The sequence below is a fragment of the Antedon mediterranea genome, chromosome 2 (genome assembly GCF_964355755.1).
Source record: "Antedon mediterranea chromosome 2, ecAntMedi1.1, whole genome shotgun sequence".
Classification (NCBI taxonomy): Eukaryota; Metazoa; Echinodermata; class Crinoidea; order Comatulida; family Antedonidae; genus Antedon; species Antedon mediterranea.
Window position 1 is genome coordinate 19,392,188 of NC_092671.1, and position 20,406 is coordinate 19,412,593.

At 31.2% G+C, this 20,406-nt stretch overlaps 1 protein-coding gene across 3 annotated transcripts; it reads right to left on the reverse strand.

The window, feature by feature from the left end:
• Positions 1-2,306: 2,306 nt before the first annotated feature.
• Positions 2,307-16,291, reverse strand: LOC140040684 (cold shock domain-containing protein E1-like). Of its 3 annotated transcripts, none has more exons than XM_072086791.1 (21): positions 16,229-16,288; positions 15,768-15,905; positions 15,434-15,522; positions 15,053-15,089; positions 14,517-14,613; positions 13,855-14,015; positions 13,314-13,361; positions 12,706-12,806; positions 12,262-12,388; positions 11,806-11,892; positions 11,538-11,710; positions 10,881-11,052; positions 10,313-10,408; positions 9,941-9,985; positions 9,533-9,658; positions 8,995-9,138; positions 8,456-8,628; positions 7,687-7,916; positions 5,727-5,914; positions 4,648-4,811; positions 2,307-4,260 (listed from the first exon to the last, which is right to left on the reverse strand). In XM_072086791.1, the coding sequence occupies exons 2-21, from the start codon at positions 15,786-15,788 to the stop codon at positions 4,122-4,124; spliced, it is 2,418 nt and encodes an 805-aa protein (XP_071942892.1). In that variant the 5' UTR covers positions 15,789-15,905; positions 16,229-16,288; the 3' UTR covers positions 2,307-4,121. The 3 variants fall into 3 exon arrangements, with proteins under 3 accessions (XP_071942892.1, XP_071942891.1, XP_071942890.1); XM_072086790.1 differs by having other exon boundaries at positions 2,308-4,263; positions 15,768-15,908; positions 16,229-16,291; XM_072086789.1 differs by having other exon boundaries at positions 2,308-4,263.
• Between the last annotated feature and the right edge of the window lie 4,115 nt (positions 16,292-20,406).

Below are 20,406 nucleotides of genomic sequence, written 5' to 3' on the forward strand. Positions count from 1 at the left end.
GAAATGTTTTGAATGAAATGTTTTGAATGAAATGTTTTGAATGAAATGTTTTGAATGAAATGTTTTGAATGAAATGTTTTGAATGAAATGTTTGAATTGAATTGAAAAGTCAAACTATTGGTGGCGTATGTCATTCTCGCTCGCGATTATTTTCTCAACCTCTTAGGCCTAAGCCTGGGTACCCTCATCTCCTTTCTTCCACGCTGCCTTTACAGAGAATCCTAACATACCTGGGTTCGGAAATATGTATTCCAATGTTTCAGGTCTGTTAGGGAGTCTCTCTGTAAAGGATTCATATTGATGACAGCGTTGAAAGGAGATGAGGGTACCCATGCTTAGGCCTATTAAGAGGTTGACAAAAAATCGCGAGCGGGAATGACATACGCCGCCAATAGTTTGACTTTTCAATTCAATTCAAACATTTCATTCAAAACATTTAATTCAAAACATTTCATTCAAAACATTTCATTCAAAACATTTTATTCAAAACATTCAATTCAAAACATTTCATTCAAAACATTTCATTCAAAACATTCAATTCAAAGCATTCAATTCAAAACATTTCATTCATATATCACGCCATTCAATTCATATCGATGCATTTCATTCACATATCGCGTCATAAAATTCATATCATCGAAATGTTGCGTAAACGGCGTTCCATAATATAGGACAGACAGTTTTGTGAAAATGGAAACTCCACTATGATTTATTGATTCCAGCTGCTACAGTAGACCCAAAAAAACGTCTGGGAAAGAGTCTATTAGGACATGTCATGCTAAAATTACAAATCCCTAAGCATTTCTGGTATATTCACTGTCAGATATTCATTGAATTATTATCGAAACAGTCCATTAAAGTTTGTGTTAGTAATAGGATACTTCACAATAGAAATATCTAGGGTGATGAAGTGACCCCCAGATTTGACCTTAGCAATAATAAGTGACAGAAATCGAGTATTCACTTCTGTAACAAAAAAATAATATTTATTCACGTATAAAAAAAGAAAAGAAACCCAAAAACCATTGTCTGACAGACAATTAAAGTATTTGTTGCTTTAAATTACATTTTTTTCAGGTAAAATAACTATTATGTGACAATAAAATGACACATTCAAAAACATTTGAAATAAAAAATATTTTTCAATAAGCGAGCAGCGTTTTTTGTAAGAAATATTTCTTGTTTATTATTGCAACGCAATCTTCATTCATGATTCGTTTTACCAGAGATTGTCGTCAATTGTCAGTTTTTCAAAATGTTTGTTTTGGTAACTAGGATTTTTTATGAATAAAATAAAAATTAGGAGTATAGACGACGGATGACCTACAATGGAAGAACGTATCTTTGATGAGCAATTCAGTATCTTAGTTTTTCACACAAACAAAAGATGTGGTAATTTGACTTGAAAACTTTGATTGTAAAATTTGGTTTTTTTTTTAAACCTTTTAAAGACATTTTCATTTATATTATTTTGTATTTATCTCTATGGGACATACTCAATTAATTTTTTTATTTTTGACCTATAACCTGATGATTAGTCAAAGATATGCCTACAGTTACTCTTGTGAATCTATAACGGCAGCATTATGCAGATCCAGAACTTCAAACACATATAATATTAATAATCTGTAAAATATAGATATTAACAATTCGTTTTATGTTAGCAGTCAAGAGGAGTGTGCACCACAAGCGCACCCCTGGATCCGCCCTGATTACAACTTAAATCAGATATCGATGAGTTTAATTAGAAAAATAACTATACCATTGTTGATTTCATTTATGTTACTGGAGAGCATGGTGAGAGTTAGATAATAAATGTAATTTAAGCACCATTTCAATTGGTATTTCACATTTAAATTTGGATCAATATACTCAGATCAATACATTTACAGTATATATTTCTGTTTTTTAATTTATTATTTAACATTGTATAGGAACTTAATTTCATTATCATCATTTCATCTTTTATAACAATTTTGATAGATTATATTATTATGTATATGATTCAATAAAATAATTTTCGCTTAGGCCCTATATACAAATATGTGGTTTACTTTCTTCCATTAAGGAAATATTTGTTATAAAAGTAACAAAATGACATGTTGGAATGAAAACCCAAACTGAATGGTAAAATTATGGCAAAATAATGATCGCATAAAAAGAATATTTTTGTAGCACTAATCAATAAAGTTAATACAAGTGAATGTTATATTGAATATGTTGAAGCAATAATGGTGAAATTATTTATTTATTACATCATATACTTATTTAAACAAGTATAAATCGTAGAACAGTAATGATTATTGATCGGTCAATTGTTATGTACTCAGTATAGGCCTACAGTTTTACATCATTTTGTATAAAAAATTACTGTATATTCAATTCTCCTGAAAAAAGTTATTTTTTAAACAAATTTGTATTACACTCAAGTGTCAGGGAAGAAGAAAGCTGGAAGAATTTTATTTGGATCTGCCACTGTACAAGAAATTGCGACAAATTATCCATCTCTTAACACTGTAGAAGTTTGGAGAGGGCCGTGGCTTCTAGAATCGGTAAGCTGTTGGAAAATAACAAAATACGAAATATAATATGTGACTTGTTGCTTTATTTATCTTCCTTTTTCTTATCTTTCTTTTAGGTACATGCAAGTAGACATAAAAAAACATAATGTAGACATGAATATATTTTTTTTACATTAATAATAATTAATTAAGTTACTCTTGTTCATATGCAAATTAACCATATTTATAGTACAAACATGATTTGTGTTAAAAATAATATAGTTTAATAATAGTTTATCTAAAGGACTAGACAATTGAAATGCTTGCATAATTCAGCCTACAAAGAGGACTAATTTAATCCAACATAAAATAATTGCACCTTTGAAATTTATTGTCAGTGAAAATGATCACTTGTAAATCATGTACTATGATTGCGAAACAGTTTTAGGCAAAATAAGAATAAATATATATTATTATATAAATAAATAAAATAACAGCAGAAAACTTGGTTACTTCATTGTTTTAATCACAAATTTGTTTCGTACTGAATTATGCAAGCTACATGCTGGTCGTACGAAACAAATTTGTAGTGATTAAAACAATGAAGTAACCAAGTTTTCTGCTGTTATTTTATTTATTTATTTATGCTCTACCTTGGTATTGAGCACTCTATCCTAACGGTCTGATAATTTCAACCTCAATATATTATTACATATATATATATTAGTGTTCCGTTTGACATAATTATGTTGTCCTTATTTTAGTAACATTAAATGAAACAAGTTATAAAAAATAATATAAAACATATTATGATAGTATGCTACAGTACCTGAGTTGATCTGTTTTATATACTATTGTACTAAAGACTTGGCTTTTACTAATTAATAGATGTCAAGGAATCTCATTTCAGAGTTTAACAATAAATTCTTTAGCTAAAGTCTACCTTTGTTTGTAACACATGGCATCCAAAATCAAGCATAAATTAGAAAGATTGGGTTATAACCAAACATGGGATTATAGTGGGTTCAATCCAGTAATAAGGATAGCAGTAACATTAAAACAAAACAATATTGATACTGAAATATAAACAGTTTAGTAAGATTGTTACAATATTTAGATACAAAATTCAAACATAAACATTTTTTAAAACTACTATTGAATATTAAGTGCCCAAATGTTTGTGCTATATGGATAATTAGAAATATTATATATGTTTTGTTAGGAAAAAACATGAATTTGAATATATATCTGGAATTAAGCAAGTTTAAAATGTGAGGAAACCATGTGTTGTGATAATGTTTAGACTACAGGGATAAAATACTTTGAAAGAAGCTATAATGTGAAGTGGAGACTTAAGAAAACTTAAATACTTACTAATTGTTTATATTTTAAAATAATTTTTTTTTGGACAAGTGAACATTTTTAAAAATATTGGAAGTTTGCATTAAAATTCATCATTGTCCCTTCTATAGTACCTAGCACCCTTTACACTTAACAAATAATTTTTATTGCTGTTTTTATATACTTCAAAAGGAATATCTTCTAATTCATGCGTTACATTATCATCATTTTTTGTTGTTGTTCTTAACTATCTGGATAACAAGCAGTGGTCGCAGTTAACTACAGATTGCGCTGCATCTCAAAACCTTTAGTACCGTCTGGGCCACGTGGTTGCCTGGTGACAATAAATCGAGGGCCATTGTCCTCCAGCGATAAGTTTGTTTTTAATTTATGCACCAGATGTTCAGGTCTCTGGCGACTACTGAAAAGAACAATCAAAAATATGTAGTAAAAATAAAGTATTGAATACATACATATTATTTAAACACAGTACACCTGAAGTATCTAATAATATAATAATACAAAGATAATTAAGCTTGGTTCACACTCGGACACAATGTAACATAGGTACAATGCAAGCGAGTTGACCAATCACAAGTCACAGTTTGGTGGTCCATCGCATTGTGTCAACAGGGTTATATCCTTGTGTTGGGTACAAGTTTAAGGACTGGGAGAACCTGTTTAACAACCTTACGACATATAGTACAAAAATATACATATACCTCAGTTTATTCCAACAGGGTTTTAAGATTTAAAAAAATCTATTTTAACTTTATACAGTGTCAGAACTTAAGCAAGTGTTTACCTTAGTCTGCGAACGTTGACAGCACTATATCGTCCATTCTGTTGATTACGTATCATCACAAACTCAACCTCATCTCCAACTTGTAGGTCTATCCCATCCTGAACCTCACTCATGTGGAAAAACAACTTCTTGCCTTCTTCCATCTCATAGTCAATAAATCCATACTGAAAAAGACAAGCAAAATGACTAAAACTAATTCAATGTAAATTCTGGGTTACAGTATGTTGAATGTTATAATATAAGTAACATCAATGTTTATACAGAGTTTTTGTATTAGGACAGGAAAATTATATTATATGGTCTCATCATTTTGCTGCATGATTTGGGTAAAATTTATCTTCCATATTAATCTGATGTTTTTTTTTATATAATCTTAATGTTTTTCTGTTATGTTCCTGTGTACATTTAACTTGTCTTTGTTATCCTGCATGCATTTGCTTCCTTTCAAATATTGACATGTCACATAATATATTTATGTAGCAATACTTGTAATTTAAATTTATATTTTTTCTAATTTAAATTTGATTATGCAGCTCTGCTTATTTCTCAGGTCTCAGGTCCCCAATTATGAAACAACCTAAATGGTACTTTAAAAAAAAACAATGTCATTTCCTTTATTTTCTTTTTCAAATCACTAAAAGTCCACTTTATTTCAAATTATTTATTTTATATTCTATTTATTATAGTTTTATTCTGTTATACAATAATATTTGCTATTTATGTATGTGTTCATTCTTATACGTCAAGTTATCGTTTTATCTGTATGTTTACCAAATATAAGGTCTAACAGGACAAGAAAGTGTTTTTTCTTTATTTTATTTCGGATTTATCTTGACCATATTGAAATAGATTTTTTCAACTCAAGGGGCACAGGACATAAGTATGAGGCGTCCTAGATCATCTAGTCCTGCACTATTACATTAACCTGGGTAAGTCATGTTTTGTGAAATAGAGAAGAAAAATATCAGATTTTTATTGTCAGTATTTCTTTTATACAAAGATGCAAGAATATGCATATGAGAATAGATAACGAGAACAATATCTATTAATCATGTCATTACTTAAAACAAAATACACACCTGTCCTTTGAGTGAGTCCACTTTACTGCGAATAAACTTCCTAAGCGCAGTGATGTTGCAAGCCCATTCTCTGTCATCTGTCTTTGAGACACCAATCTGGAATCGGATCTTATCACCAGCTTGCAGAAACTCATGTTTGTCTGTCAGGCTAGTGATGCAGTATGGGTAAACATCTCCTTCGGTCTCATCTACAGAAAGTAGAAAAAGGGTTCAATGTTTAAATCATACGTAGTAATACCTAGTCTACATTCACCAGAGTTCCTAATTTTTAGTCTATGCCACAAATTGTTGGTGTAATTTTATTTTTTAATTAATGTTTTATATATAAATCCAAAGGCAAATTACTGAAAAAATGACAATGCTGTGGGTATCAGTGGCTGGATCTCAATGGAGATACAAAAAAAAAAGCGAAAAGCTAAATCAAAACGATAAAGTAAAACAGCCAGAAAAGTTAGCAGAGCTTTCGGGCAACACTAGCCTCATCAGTGCAAGTGAAGGAATTTGGATAACGTCATAATGTTTTATATATACTGTATATATATATTTTCTCTTTGTTTTTTTAAACAAATTGTGTACTATTTAAGTTAACCATGGCCTTGTAGAAGTGTGTTATATTATTATTATTCTGAATTGACTTACACCAACAAATTGTGTACTATTTAAAGATATATTGTCCCCCTAAAAAAATATTTTTTTAAAATTTTTTTGTTGAATATGTTATTTTAATGTCACATAATAGTTATTTACTCTCACAAAAAATTGGGTCTGAAAAAAATTTATTTACCTGAGAAAAATGTAATTTAAAGCAAAAAATGGTCAAATTGTCTGGAAGACAATGAGTTTTTGAGTAATTTAACTGTTTATTTTGTCTTTTTATAGGTGAAATAATTTTTTTCCCCCGTTTTTTTTCTTATGGATGTGAACAACTTCATTAAAACTGCAAAATGGCCTATTCAAAGTCCGATTTTAAAAATCTTTATTTTTCATGATTTTGGGGGACAATACATCTTTAAGTTAACCATGGCCTTGTAGAAGTGTGTTATATTATTATTATTCTGAATTGACTTACACCAACAAATTGTGTACTATTTAAGTTAACCATGGCCTTGTAGAAGTGTGTTATATTATTATTATTCTGAATTGACTTACACCAACAAATTGTGTACTATTTAAGTTAACCATGGCCTTGTAGAAGTGTGTTATATTATTATTATTCTGAATTGACTTACACCAACAAATTGTGTACTATTTAAGTTAACCATGGCCTTGTAGAAGTGTGTTATATTATTATTATTCTGAATTGACTTACACCAACAAATTGTGTACTATTTAAGTTAACCATGGCCTTGTAGAAGTGTGTTATATTATTATTATTCTGAATTGACTTACACCAACAAATTGTGTACTATTTAAGTTAACCATGGCCTTGTAGAAGTGTGTTATATTATTATTATTCTGAATTGACTTACACCAACAAATTGTTACAATAATTTTACAGAATTAAAATACTTTCACTCATACATACATACAATTTATATTGCGCCTTATCAACCAATTTTAAGGCGCATTACGGATAACTAAAACTAAATTACATAGTTAAGCGTTGTCACAATGTAATCTAAACACAAAACTACATCTATGTAATCTTCTCTTGAGAGGTCTGTAAATATTACAAAATTTGTCATCGATGTAACCCAGAAAAGGGAAAGGTACAAAGGTAACGATTTGTTACAACATATTTTTTAAGATTTGTGTATGTGTAAATCAGATATTAGCACATTATATGGTAATGATATGCATGGTACACATTTAAACAAAAACTGACATTCACAAATTCATTCAATTAAAGTTACAGTAGAATTATAAAAGGTTCACCCAAAAAACAGTTTGCAAAAACCGTTTACAAAAACAAAATAAACCTTAATGAAAAAATGGTAAAACAAAGTAGACCTGAACCTACCCTCGTGTATCACCTGAACCAGGCCTTCGTACTCTTCTTGTTGTGGATCAATATTGCGTAGAGGTCGTACTACTTGACCTAGTTCTACGTCTGTCCGCACAATTTCTCCTGGTAGAGTACCTTTGTTAAGCTTCTTAATGTTCTCGGCATGAACACGGTTGCTACGACGTACAACTACAAATGACACTTCGTCTCCTAGCTCAAATTCATTTACTTCGCCACAAACCTCACTAGCAAGGAAAATTATAATAAACAACTGTAATAATCTAGTAACCATAACAAATTAAGAAACTTTTTGAAAAAAGTGACCTGAATTTGATAGCATTAATAGCAATAGTTTTGTAACTAAAACCAGATTACATAAAGGGTCAAATAATCATTATTAATATATTATTAATATTTAAATAATATGTGGGAAATATGGTACACTAGGAACAACTTTGGTACCATTGGGACCTTATTATAACAATTTTATATCTGCTTTCAGTGAATGAAAGAAAAATACATTGCATATTTGTATGCTTGCTTTCTTTCATCACATTATTTCAATAATAAATCACAGAAATTGTAGTGCTTTGGTTTGGCTTATATCGACCTAACAGTGCATTATTAACTTTGTTTATTTCAGAAGTCATATACATTCAAACAAATAGCAAGAAGCCCTAAAAAAATTACTGTAGAAAAAATTACCTGCAGGTCTTATACATACGACTTCTCCACTCTATTATACATCTAAAGAGTAAAATTTGTTTTTTAAACAAAATATTACCTGTATCTAAAGAAGACCTCCCTATCATGTTGTTCTGTTTCTATAAATCCAAAGCTATCTTTTAACACTGACAAGTAGCCATACTTGATGGTCTCCTCAGCACGATTCATTACAACCACGTTTACAGCTGTTTGTGTGTTGTCTTTCTTGATCTCAGCAAGATTAAACTCAACCTAAAAACACATTTTATTAGTTAAAATGTAATAACATATGATTAAAAAATACATGAATCAGTATTGTAACACAGGTTGGTTAGTTAGTTGGTTAGTTTTTTAATGCTGTTCAGTTCTATTTTTTGCTTCTATTGCCTATGACGCCTTTTAAAAACAATATTGTGCAATATGAGGCTGGTTAAATGCACAACCTGTTCTACTCTGTTTCGAGCACAGATTTTTTTTTTTAATGGAAGCAGTGAATTAAAGTTTACATCTTGTATTCAGGAATGAGGAGAGGCTGAGCTTCATAAAATATTTTCTTCAGTAAACTCATAAAATAAAATTGGTGTTTGTGTTTATTTATAATTGTACAATTGTACATACCTCATCACCAATGTTGGGTGGTGTACGTATATCTGTATCTTTAGCATGATAATTAACGGTTTGTTTCTTGCCATTCAATTGGTAACTTATCAATCCACGGTCAAGTTCTTTATCTTTTGAGTTTTTACCTGGACTTTTACCCCACTGTAAATTTAAAATACATAACTTTAAATATTAATAGCCATACAATAAGACTGATCCAAACCTTTTTTGCACTGTAATGCCTAAGTCATGACATTGATAAACCTAGCTTTGTTGATATAAATTTGTTTAAATATCAAGAACAGCACAATGTCTAGTAAAGGCAAGGCAAGTGATGTTCCTTGATCACAGACTCCAACCTCCTCTGGGAAGGAGGATTTTCTGTGAGCCCCGGCTAATAGGCAAGGATCATGCTAATGGTTAAATTGCATGGCTGAATCTTCCCTTGTATAATTTCTCAAATATTGACAGGGTTGAAGGACATGGTTCAAATTATAGCTGTATCTATAGTTAAACATCTAAAACCGATTTAAACAGAAATAAAATATATCTTTACCAAGTTTGCTGGCACTTTTTCTACAGTGCCTTGTACACGTTCCGGTTGAATGATCTCAAAACATACAGATCCCTTTGGAAGAAGCTTGATACGTACAGCAATCTGACGCTTAGGTGAATTTGGGTCCTAAAAGCATTAACAAATAATATAACAAGATGAATATACTTTAAACATTGACTGCTAATTTTTTAAGTTTTTGAAAAATGTTTTTAAGATCTGTTCTCTATTATGGTTTATGAGGAACCAATAAAATAGAATTCTTTCAAAATATTGTATTAAAACTATGCTTTCATTTGAATTAGAAACAGACCCTTATATGCTGTGATATGAGCCAGTCACATTATTTGTTTAATATATCAATACTATAGTAAGTTACCAACTATAAAACGTGAAGCATATTCAACTTACTGGAATAACTGTGAATTCTACTTCATCAGATATATGAAGGTCACCCTAAAAAGAAAGAAAAGTTGAATCTCGATATAATATCATATTTCATTTTGGAAAGACCCTCAGCGAAGTTATGACAACGTAAATTTAACATCTGCTCAATAAAGTTAAATATTCAGTCAGTAGACTTTTCAGTGGCTGTAAACCAGAGGCATTCAGACCACGTATTACACCATTGGTTCCAAAATTATTTCTTTCAGTACATCCCAAATACTACAGTATTAAAACAAATTCAGAATTGGAAACCCATAGAAAAACAACACAACAGGCCAGCCTAAGGGCATCTAAGAGATAGTATACCATAAAATATTTTCAAACTAAAAACACTACCGATTCAAGTAGTTCACTGAAGTGGAAGAACATTCTTGGTTCACGGTTGACACATTTGATGAATCCAAAGCCTTCTTTTATAGCTGCAACTATACCCTGGAGAAACAATCATAAATTGAAGAAAAATACATCACAATACTTTACATTTATTGCACAACACTTTTCTATTTCCAGTATAAGCCTTTCTTTAGTTTATCTTTATCTTAAATGTACCATATACAAATTAAGTTTTTGTTCAGGCTGTTAAGGTGGAAATCCAGCTAGAGAGCTACAGCAGTTTTGCTTCCTTGTCTTTTTCTGGCATATTTTGCAATTTTTGTGTTTTAAGTAGGTGATTTTAAAAGACTAAATCAAGAATGAATTAATTGATGAAGAACTTTTAGGGAAATTTATGCTAAATTAATGATTTATTTATTTTATTTATACTGGGTGACCTCTTCAGTCAAAAGACTGGTCTCCCAGAGGGCCCAGTTATGATGAGTGGTTGGTTGTAACAGTGGCTGTGTGAATGTGTGAGATATTTATTGGTAAATTTTTTGCTGCGTCAACACTGCCCAAAACAACAAACCATTTCTCTTTCTTCTTTGACAGCTTCAAAAGTGTCAATCATCAGTTTGATACTAGTTGCACGCTGTAGTAGATCTCGTTTATCTGTGGCAATCTGAAACTCTACAGTGTCATCCTCATTCAATGTGTAACTACCAAATACATCTTTCTCTCCATAAGAAAGCTCTCTTTTCCTAGTAAAATGTAAAAGTGATAATTCAGAAAATCATCTATCTACAGAATAACTAACTGAACTTTTGAAAATTAAAAAAACTATAATATAAAAATTGAAAATTGAAAGTGGGCTTGAAAATGTCTACATTTTTTATTTACTCATACACTCATTACAAAACTAAAGAGGCTAATCTAAAGCCTGCTTTTGGTGATTGGCTCAATTCCACCTTAACTGCAATACATTTTGTGGAGAGACTAACAAATACTTACTTCTTATTTATAGACAAACTACTGTAGTAAATATAAGTACAGTATTTAACTTACAAAGTGTTTTAGCTTTGACAGAGGAATGAAATAACCAAGAAACATTAACAAAGAAATTAAAAGTTTATTGAAACTACTTTTGGATTATAAGGCTATACATTATTCAAAAGCCAACACATGCGATTCCTTAAAAAGGAAGTATGTAGGTATAACTTTGCTAATGAATACAAATTCTTCTTACCCTCCATCAGGAGTTTCAAATATGAGTTTTCCTGGAAATGGTTCAGTCTGACGTCGATTGCTGAATCGTGGTATAACTTTTGAAATGTTACCAATATAAGATTCATCTGAAATTTCTTCAAACACTACAGTGCCAGGTGGAAGCTTTTTAATATTGATGGCTACTTCTTTATCCTAAAAATAAACAACTTTGTGCATTCAAATATATCTGTTTAATATTTCAAACAATTAAATGTCAATCAAAACTGAAATTAATATATGCCACTTACATTTCGAACTGTAATATCATAATCAACATCATCTCCTAGAACTAGCTCATTTATATCTCCTTCAAATTCACTATAATGGAAAAAAATCTGAGAGAAACGCAATAAATATAATAAAGAATACATTTTATGGATATTAAAAATCCTAAAACTTTCTAAATAAATTCAATACTATACAACATCAATTAGTTAATGTTGTGGCCATTGCCTAAACAAAATTAGGATTTTATGGGCAAAATATTAGTTACATAGTAATTTGCTTCCTTTGTTTTAATGTACAGGCAACCTATTTTGCATAATATTAAAGTTTTAGCTACTAAGAAAAAAGTGAAATTTTCATGTTAGTTAAATTGATTGCACTGTGCAAAATAGAAACTAAACTCATACAATTGGCTCTTGATAAGATATACAAAAACAAAATCAAAGGTTTAAATAAGAATCAATAAGGTATCTACTAACTTCTTTAACAACATCTGCTCTCTCTAGAAAACCAAAAGATTCTTTCATAGAACAAACAATGCCCTGGTAACGAGGTGCAACAAAGGATTCTAGTAGAGTCATGTTACGGGCACGAACACTGCCATCTCTAAAGAGAAAAAGTAACATATTTGGCAGATATTATATTAGTGATTATTGTTTGAAAAAATAGAATTTTAAGAAGCAGATGAATTTATTGTGAAGGCAACAAAAATATTATCATAGAGCACTTAATAGCAATGATAATATTGTAGAAAATGCTAAACAATGCATACTGGCCACCTGTTCTAGATCAACACTGATCATCTTAATTGCACTATTAATAAGCTGTAAGTTGCCAACAACTTCTTCAGTCTAGCTTGAATCTAGTCAATAGTGAATTAAACATTTTAAATTTCAAAAAATATGGTTTTACTTGAAACAAACCTTTTGTCTGTGGCAATGTTAAACAAAACTTTATCTTCTTTCTTTAACTTTGTGTCCTTAGTTTGAACATCATGAATCATATAATTCAAGAAAAAACATTCCTAAAAATATAAGATAAAAATAGAAAAAATATTTGTACAGTTGTTTCTTAACCCTTATTCAGTTAAGTAGCTTATTGGACACAAATGCATTGCATAGACCCAATTCACACATGTTTCACACAAAATGTTACATTGGTACCAAACTGTGAAAGCATTTTCATGTAAAATCTCTGAACAAGTTTGTAACCTCACACACATGCGCTTAAATGTTAGTAGATTTCCCGGTGTTTATTTTAAGCACAAACAATTTACACGAATCACCATATATTCTAGAAATACCATAATTTTCAAAATGGACTATAGTAGAACAACTATTAATATTTGTTTTGTTGGGGGTTTACTGGATTACTTATAGGCCAACAAAAGGTGTTATCAACCATCACAATTATCACAAAATACTAAGTAGGCCTTATCTTAGGATATCCATGTAACAATTGGTTACATTTAGTTGCATTGTGCTGTACATGTGAATTGGGTATAAGTTATAAGTTAATAAATTATACATACTCCATTCATTTCATAGGTAACTTGACCACTTTCGCCGTTAAGGCCACCCTAATGAGGAAAAAATAGAAAAAAATATAAGTTTTAACTAAATAATTATGGAAACAGGAAAGTACTTCACTTGTATTTTAATAATCTATAAAGCTATAATCTATAAGCTTTTAATATAAGATTATTGTCATTTGATTGGAGGATTGTGATGATGTTTGGATTGACATTATATAAATATTCTATTGAACTCTTGTGTCATCAAGAGTGCAATATTAAACTCGAGAATGCAATTTCGTTTTCCACGATTATTTTGATTACGCAGTTTGCAACATCCCACATGTGCGACACAAGGCTTTTGTTAACTAATCATGTTTGATCAACCTGTAGTGTGCTTCCTCTATAAATTGAGAGAGTTGTGTGTTTTTTCGTACAATGGAACAAATAATTTTGTTTGGTGAAATATGAAATATTCGATTTTCACATCATGAAATTATTTGTACTCATAAACATTCATTCATTGTATAATATTTGGATGGATTGGTGTTTGACTTACATTTCTTGATTTTGACATCTTAGCCTCACTAACAATGAATCCAGTAACTTTGTCGTCACTCAGTATCTCGGTGGATATGCTGCCATTTTTTAGCTTAATAATTTTACAAGCTACAGGTTTACCTGTTCTTCTGTCAACTGATGTTTCAAATTCTACAGCATCTACAAAAAAAAAAAAATCGCTTTGAATATTTTAACATCTGCAACAAAATTATCATCTTGAATATATTATATTTCAAGCATACTGCAGATGTTGTGATTTGTTGACAGTACTGTAACCAATAGGAAGCTATTGATTTGCATCCCAGGACCTGTTGGTCGACACCTGGCTAGGAATCCACCGAGGAGGGAATGGTGAATTGGTAAATGCATAATGCCAGATCATTTGTAACAGATTTATTATCAGATTACTACTGCGAATATCTTGTTCTAGTTGGGTTGTTTGTGTTGGGTACTAGAGAAACATGTATACAACTTAGCTAGTTCCCATCGATATAATGCAATTGTTGTATTCGTATATTGTGGTTTGTGTTATTATCTAAATAACAAAATACAACGAGATCCATAGTAAAATATGTCAATTACATCAATTTTTTAAGTTTTAAGGTATCCCAGCATTTATATATTCATTTTGCGGACACATACAATTTATTTACTACCTACCTCCTAATGTTAACTCTTCAACATTGTCCGAATATTCACTATAATGGAAAAATAGTCGTCCATCTCGATCACAACATTGAAGGAAGCCATATGATGACTAAAGATAATAGAATTAAAAAATAATGTATTATGTAACCGTACATAGTGGCTTCAGTCAGATCATTTTATCCAAACAAACATGGTATTAAAATCTGAGTACAGTAACAGTGTCTTGCCCCAGATTACAGGATTAGAGGTAGCACATGGAACTAATTTTAAATATAACGTATGTACTGTATTCATTTTTTTTTTCATTTTATTTTACCCATGAATATAAATTATAAACATTGTAACATACAAATAATAATTATTATATCAAGGGAAGGGCTAAAAAATAGTTAAAACTAATCAAGTTCAGCCTCTAAACATTGAAATATAAATAGTTATATAAATAAATTAGGGCTACCTGTCTAAAAAATGAATATACAGTACATAAAAACCTTTCTCTCAAATATACAAATATTATTAAATAAATAACAAAAGGAATGCATACTTACCAGAAGCTTTTCCACCTGTCCTGTCTCTCTTTGAACCCTGTCAATTGAAGATTTACAGAATGTTAATTGTATCTTTTTATTGAATTGGATTATTATTCAATGTTTCTTTTTTATTAAAAAGTACTGTAATTTGAAATACGGAAAGTTTCACAATTTTTTAAAGTGTCAAATTTATGAGTATCAAACTGAATTATCAGTTATTCAAATATAACTGCTTGTTTCTGAGGCATACAGTAGTTTTTGAAATTTATAAAGTACTATCAAAGCGCCTTGAGCACTTTGTGGATATGTGCACTTTATAAATCTTATTTAAATCTTATCTTATTATCTCAAAACCACAAATAACAGAGCAGTAATGTTTTAAAAGAAAGGGTTACCAACCCATTATGTGATGGATAACTGGTTGAGCGTTGAAGTGGTCCAGACATAGAATGATTTCGACTGCCATATGCATTTGATAAAGGTTGTTTCTAAATAAAACAAAAACAACATAACACTAACAGCTATAAGTTTATTAATTGGAAAAAAATACTGTACTTTGAAATACTATATCTTGTAGAAAGACACTGTTGGCAGTGGTAAGTACAGTTCTATACTCTGTGCAATAAAGGTAACAACAATTGTCTTTTCCTCTACATTAATAACACCTAATAGTCATAGATAGTATACTTTTCTAATTTGGCTATTTTTAATTAAATAATTGACATCACATTACCTTCCACAGTGGACTTGCCATATTTAATATTGAGTTTCTTTAAAGTAGTGGATGTTTTTAGATATTATGCGTGCTGTTGAGCTTTCATTATTTTTTGGCTAAAAGTTTTACGTCTCATGGGCTGCTTTGCTATTATTGCTGCTTTGAAAAAGAAAGTAAGAATAATGATTAATATTAGAAATTAATATCAGATACTTTAATAATAATACAAAATAAACGGGACGAATCGACCATATAATTTTCGGTGTCTGACTGTATACTCGGTACGGCCGTCAGTAGTACCGTCTGTATAGCTTATAACCAATCATAGTTTAGCCTACACAACAACAAAAGACAAGACAAAGAATTGGTGTCTAGAAAAACAGCTTCACAATGAAATTAACAGAAATTGATAATTGGGTACTAAAGTAAATTAATAACTATAAAATGCTGCCTAGAATTCGACAAAATGTGTTAAATACCTCAACTTTCCAGCACATCCTCTGTTCATGAACAACAACCACGCTCACCGGGGTTCAAACCACCCACAACAAGAAAGACGAAGTGTGACGTCACGACGTGTGTGGGGTATTCGCCGTCGTCGTCGTGAGGACGTCGTGTGTAAATGAAAGCGAGAAGTAACGGTGGTGTGAAGTGAGGTACCATGAGAGTAGGCATATGTTGGTAGTAATCATTTGTTGTAGCCTATATAGCTCTGTCTACACTATCAAACTGTATGTGACAAAAAAAATGTGATGTGCCCATATGGACATGATGATGTCATTTCACTACCATATTGGGGCACATCCCACATTTTTGTCAAACAAGTTTGATAGTGTAGACGGAGGAGCTTATACGTTTCCACTGATAAACAAAAATACTCATTTGTAATCAGTTTGTTTTAGTAGTGTGATAGTATTGCGTTCGATAGGCCTATTTTCTAAAAGTATTCGCAGTATCTTGGCAATCCAATGTTTGTAGACCGATTTTTGTTTAATTTAACTTATAGTTTAGAATTCATTGACAATGATGATGTACAATTTACCAAGCATTTTGACACAATTGTATTGTATTTTATCACTTTTTAGTCGCGTGCGTGCAATGCGACTCTACATGTCACTATGTCGGTCGTTTGGTCGGTCGGTCGGTCGGTCGGTAAACTCTAACTTTGTTTATGTTCTTGTTTGTTTTGTTGCATTTTTGTCATATCTAAGGGGTGTTTATTTGATTATACATGTTACCAGATACACACTACCATCTAAAATAAACGCCTCCACGAATAAACGCCTCCCTAAAAACCCTCTAGTCGATCATGAACGTGGAGTGGAATGCTATCTGAATCAATAATACTAGAACATATAAAATTAGACATCTACATCATTGTTTTGGAATTAATTTTAACCAGCCACACATTTAAATGCGCTTTCATTTTGAAGAAGAAAGTATAGGCCTAATTAATCAGTCATTTGAATGTCTCTCTCACCATGATTAGCATTTTTCTTTTGATTTCCTCTTAGTTTATATATTTCTGATAAAGGTTTGAAACATTGTAAACATTATTTTGGAACACCAGTAAATATTTGCAGCAATTATGTTAATTTAGAGTGCAAAAAAATGACAGATCCTAGTTCCATGCTAAAATATGTTAGGCCTAAATAAAGAGTCTTGTCTAGTTCTAGTAATGGAACATCTCTATAAATTGTATTGGGCATTTCGCCCAATTTATTTCCACGTCTTCTATTCTGTTTCCATAAAGAATTGGTTTTTATTTAATGTCATTCTAGATATCTTACAGAAAATTTCAATTACGACTGAATCTCAAATTTACGGTGATTAGATTGTTGTGGGCAGTTCCCTGAGACCACCATTTTGGGATGCAGTCGAACAATTTATTTCAGAGAATATGAACCTTTATTTGGCTGTCGAATCAAAGAATATAGGCAGGCCTAATAATGGCCGAGCTGCTCTTAATTAGTTTCAAATTTTCGGTGGACGTGAATTCCGGGTTCTGTTGTGAACGCTTGGGTCATTTCATTTATTTATTTGACCAACAAAACATAATATATAATGTGCAAAGATGAAATTGGTCAGGGACTGCTAAAGTAATACGATTAATGTAACTACAAGAGTCAGCAGTCCCATGATCTTAACTAAAATAAATATATAATTTAATAAACAAATAAAGTATAAAGCTGTGAGTATACAGAAAAAAAAGAACAAATATGATATACAACAAAATTGAATTAAATATACCCAAAAAAAATAAAAAAGAAAAGAATTAAAGATAATTATCATGAAGGAAAGAGTCAATAGATGATAAAAGATGAAGAAAAGATTCAGTAACAGCTAATTGGCGTAATGAAGAAGGTAACTGAAACCAAACCTTGGGAAGCGGTTTATAGGAGAATTACGAAGGGCCAGAGTTCGAGAAAAGAGATGATTAAAAGTGAGGTCTTCAGTATGTCTAGGATTGATACTGAGATTCTGGATGACAGAAGAGCAGTCAGTAAAGCCATAAAGACATTTAAAAATAAAGTGAAAACGGATTTTGTTGCGACGGTTTTCAAGGGACATTTCTTGTAAAATTTCGTTGGATGCGCTTTATGCGGATTGACTGGGACTTGGTTTGATGCAACCAAACAGGAAGTCCATATTATAGTCAAGAATGGGTAAAATTAAAGATTTAAAAAGAGACAGTAAAGCAGGTTTTAAAGCATTATTAGCAACACTCAAAATAAGCCCAGACATTCTGTTTGCCTTAGAAACAACATTATTTATATGTTTATTCCAGGATAATTTGTTGTCGAGAGTTGTTGTGTGTGGAGACAGTAAGAAGAGGTTGACCATTATAGAAATAAGTGTGAGGAATGTAAATTTTCTTCCGAGTAACATGCATCCCTTTTGTCTTCTTTGAGTTCTTTTCTTTCTTTTCTTTCTTTTATTCAATTTTTCACACTTCAAAAATAGTACAAGTAAAGTGAAACAATGATAACAGGTATCATAGTAATAAACAGTAAAGTAATCAATCTAATTAAAAAGAATATATAGAGATACTTGTACTTTAAAAAAAAACATAGAAGTGTGAAAGGAGGTCAACTAAGTAAGATACTTTAAGCTTGACCCCCTAACAAGTTAAATGACATAGAATTTGCAGATGCCCACTGGTGAATGGAATGAAGATCAGATTTAAGAATTGTAGAGTCGGTATCTGAATGAATGGGTCTATAAATGAGAAGATCATCTGCAGAGTACAGAAGTAGAGTTCAGAGTAGAGTTGATATCATTGACAAATAAGTTGAATAAAAGAGGACCTAAAACTAAACCTTTCAAGGAAACATTACCGGCAAAACGAACACTTTGGGTTCTGTGGGTTAAAAAGGATGAAATCCAATGCCATAAGGGTCCGCAAATGTTATATTGTTAAGCGAGTTTCATGAGGAAGTTTATCAAAGGCCTTTGACATGTCCAAAAATACAGCATCGATGATGGGAGGTTGTGGCTTGTCAAGAATTGAGGACCAGCTATGAGAAATATTAGTTAAAAGAGTAGCACAAGATTTACCTTTCACAAAACCATCCCGTTTCTGGGTACAATAGTAAAAACTCTGATAAATGTGAGGAGATGGTCTTTTTTACAATTTTCTCAAGACACTTGCAGATGATTGAAGTAAGGTGAACTGGGCGATAGTTTGACAAAGTGGATGCATCACCAGATTGGAACAACTTCTGCGTGTTTCCACTGGAGGGGAAGAGTTCCAGAGTTAAGAGATTGTGAGAAAATAGTATACAGAGGATAAGAAATAGGCAGAGAAATAGCCTGAAGAAGCCATCCAAGGTGAAAAGTTATCAAGACCAGGTGAAGTAAACGAGAATGTAGAGAGGGCATCAGCAACATCTTTAGGAGTAAAGTAAATGTTATCCAATGGAGGAAAGGATGGAGATTGGATATTGCAAGCAGGAGGTGTAAACGGAAGGAGATTAGGAGGAAACAGAGCAAAAGTAAGAATTAAAAGCATTGGCAATATCATGTGGAATTTCTAAGATCTCATTATTAACATTAAATGTTTGCGAGTTTACACAGGTCGATTTTTTGGATTTAACAAATACCCAAAAACGTTTACGATTATTGTCTGAGCAAAAAAAATTGTCCATTAATAAGTTCCATAACTCTTTCTTACAAGACCTTTTACACGATTTCTCAATTTCTTATATATTTCCCAGTCTGAAATGCATTTAGTTAACTTAGCTTTCTTGAAAAGTATTCTTTTCTTTTTAATCAATTTTTTTTATATCTTGTGTAATCCAAGGGTCTGTATGTTTGCGTGCTTTTCTTGATATACGAGGAATGCTGTCTCTAACAGCAGCATCGAGCAAGTCCATGAATCTTTCTAGAGACTTGTTAGCATCTCTCTAAGATGGATCAAATTATTTAAATGACCAAAATCAGTTTTAGAGCGTTGCAAGAAACTTCGTGTCGTCGACTTTGGTTGAACAGACCTTGTAGAAACTTGAAAAACGATTGCATAGTGATCACTATCGACTGGATTATCCGAAATTTTAGGTGATATCTTTTCTGGCGTCGAGCATGTAAATAAGAAGTCAATAATAGTTCCAGATTGATGATCATTTGAAGGTCGTGTAATTGTATCAATCAGTTGGGT

Bases quoted from the DNA above. Each gene is read 5' to 3' on its own strand.
- LOC140040684 (XM_072086790.1), bottom strand. From the start codon at position 15,788: ATGGCAAGTCCACTGTGGAAG. The intron at 12,807-13,313 runs GTATGTATAATT...TTATATTTTTAG, and splicing joins TTACCTATGAAATGAATGGA to GAATGTTTTTTCTTGAATTA. The intron at 5,915-7,686 runs GTAGGTTCAGGT...TACTTTCTGTAG, and splicing joins GGTTCAGGTGATACACGAGG to ATGAGACCGAAGGAGATGTT.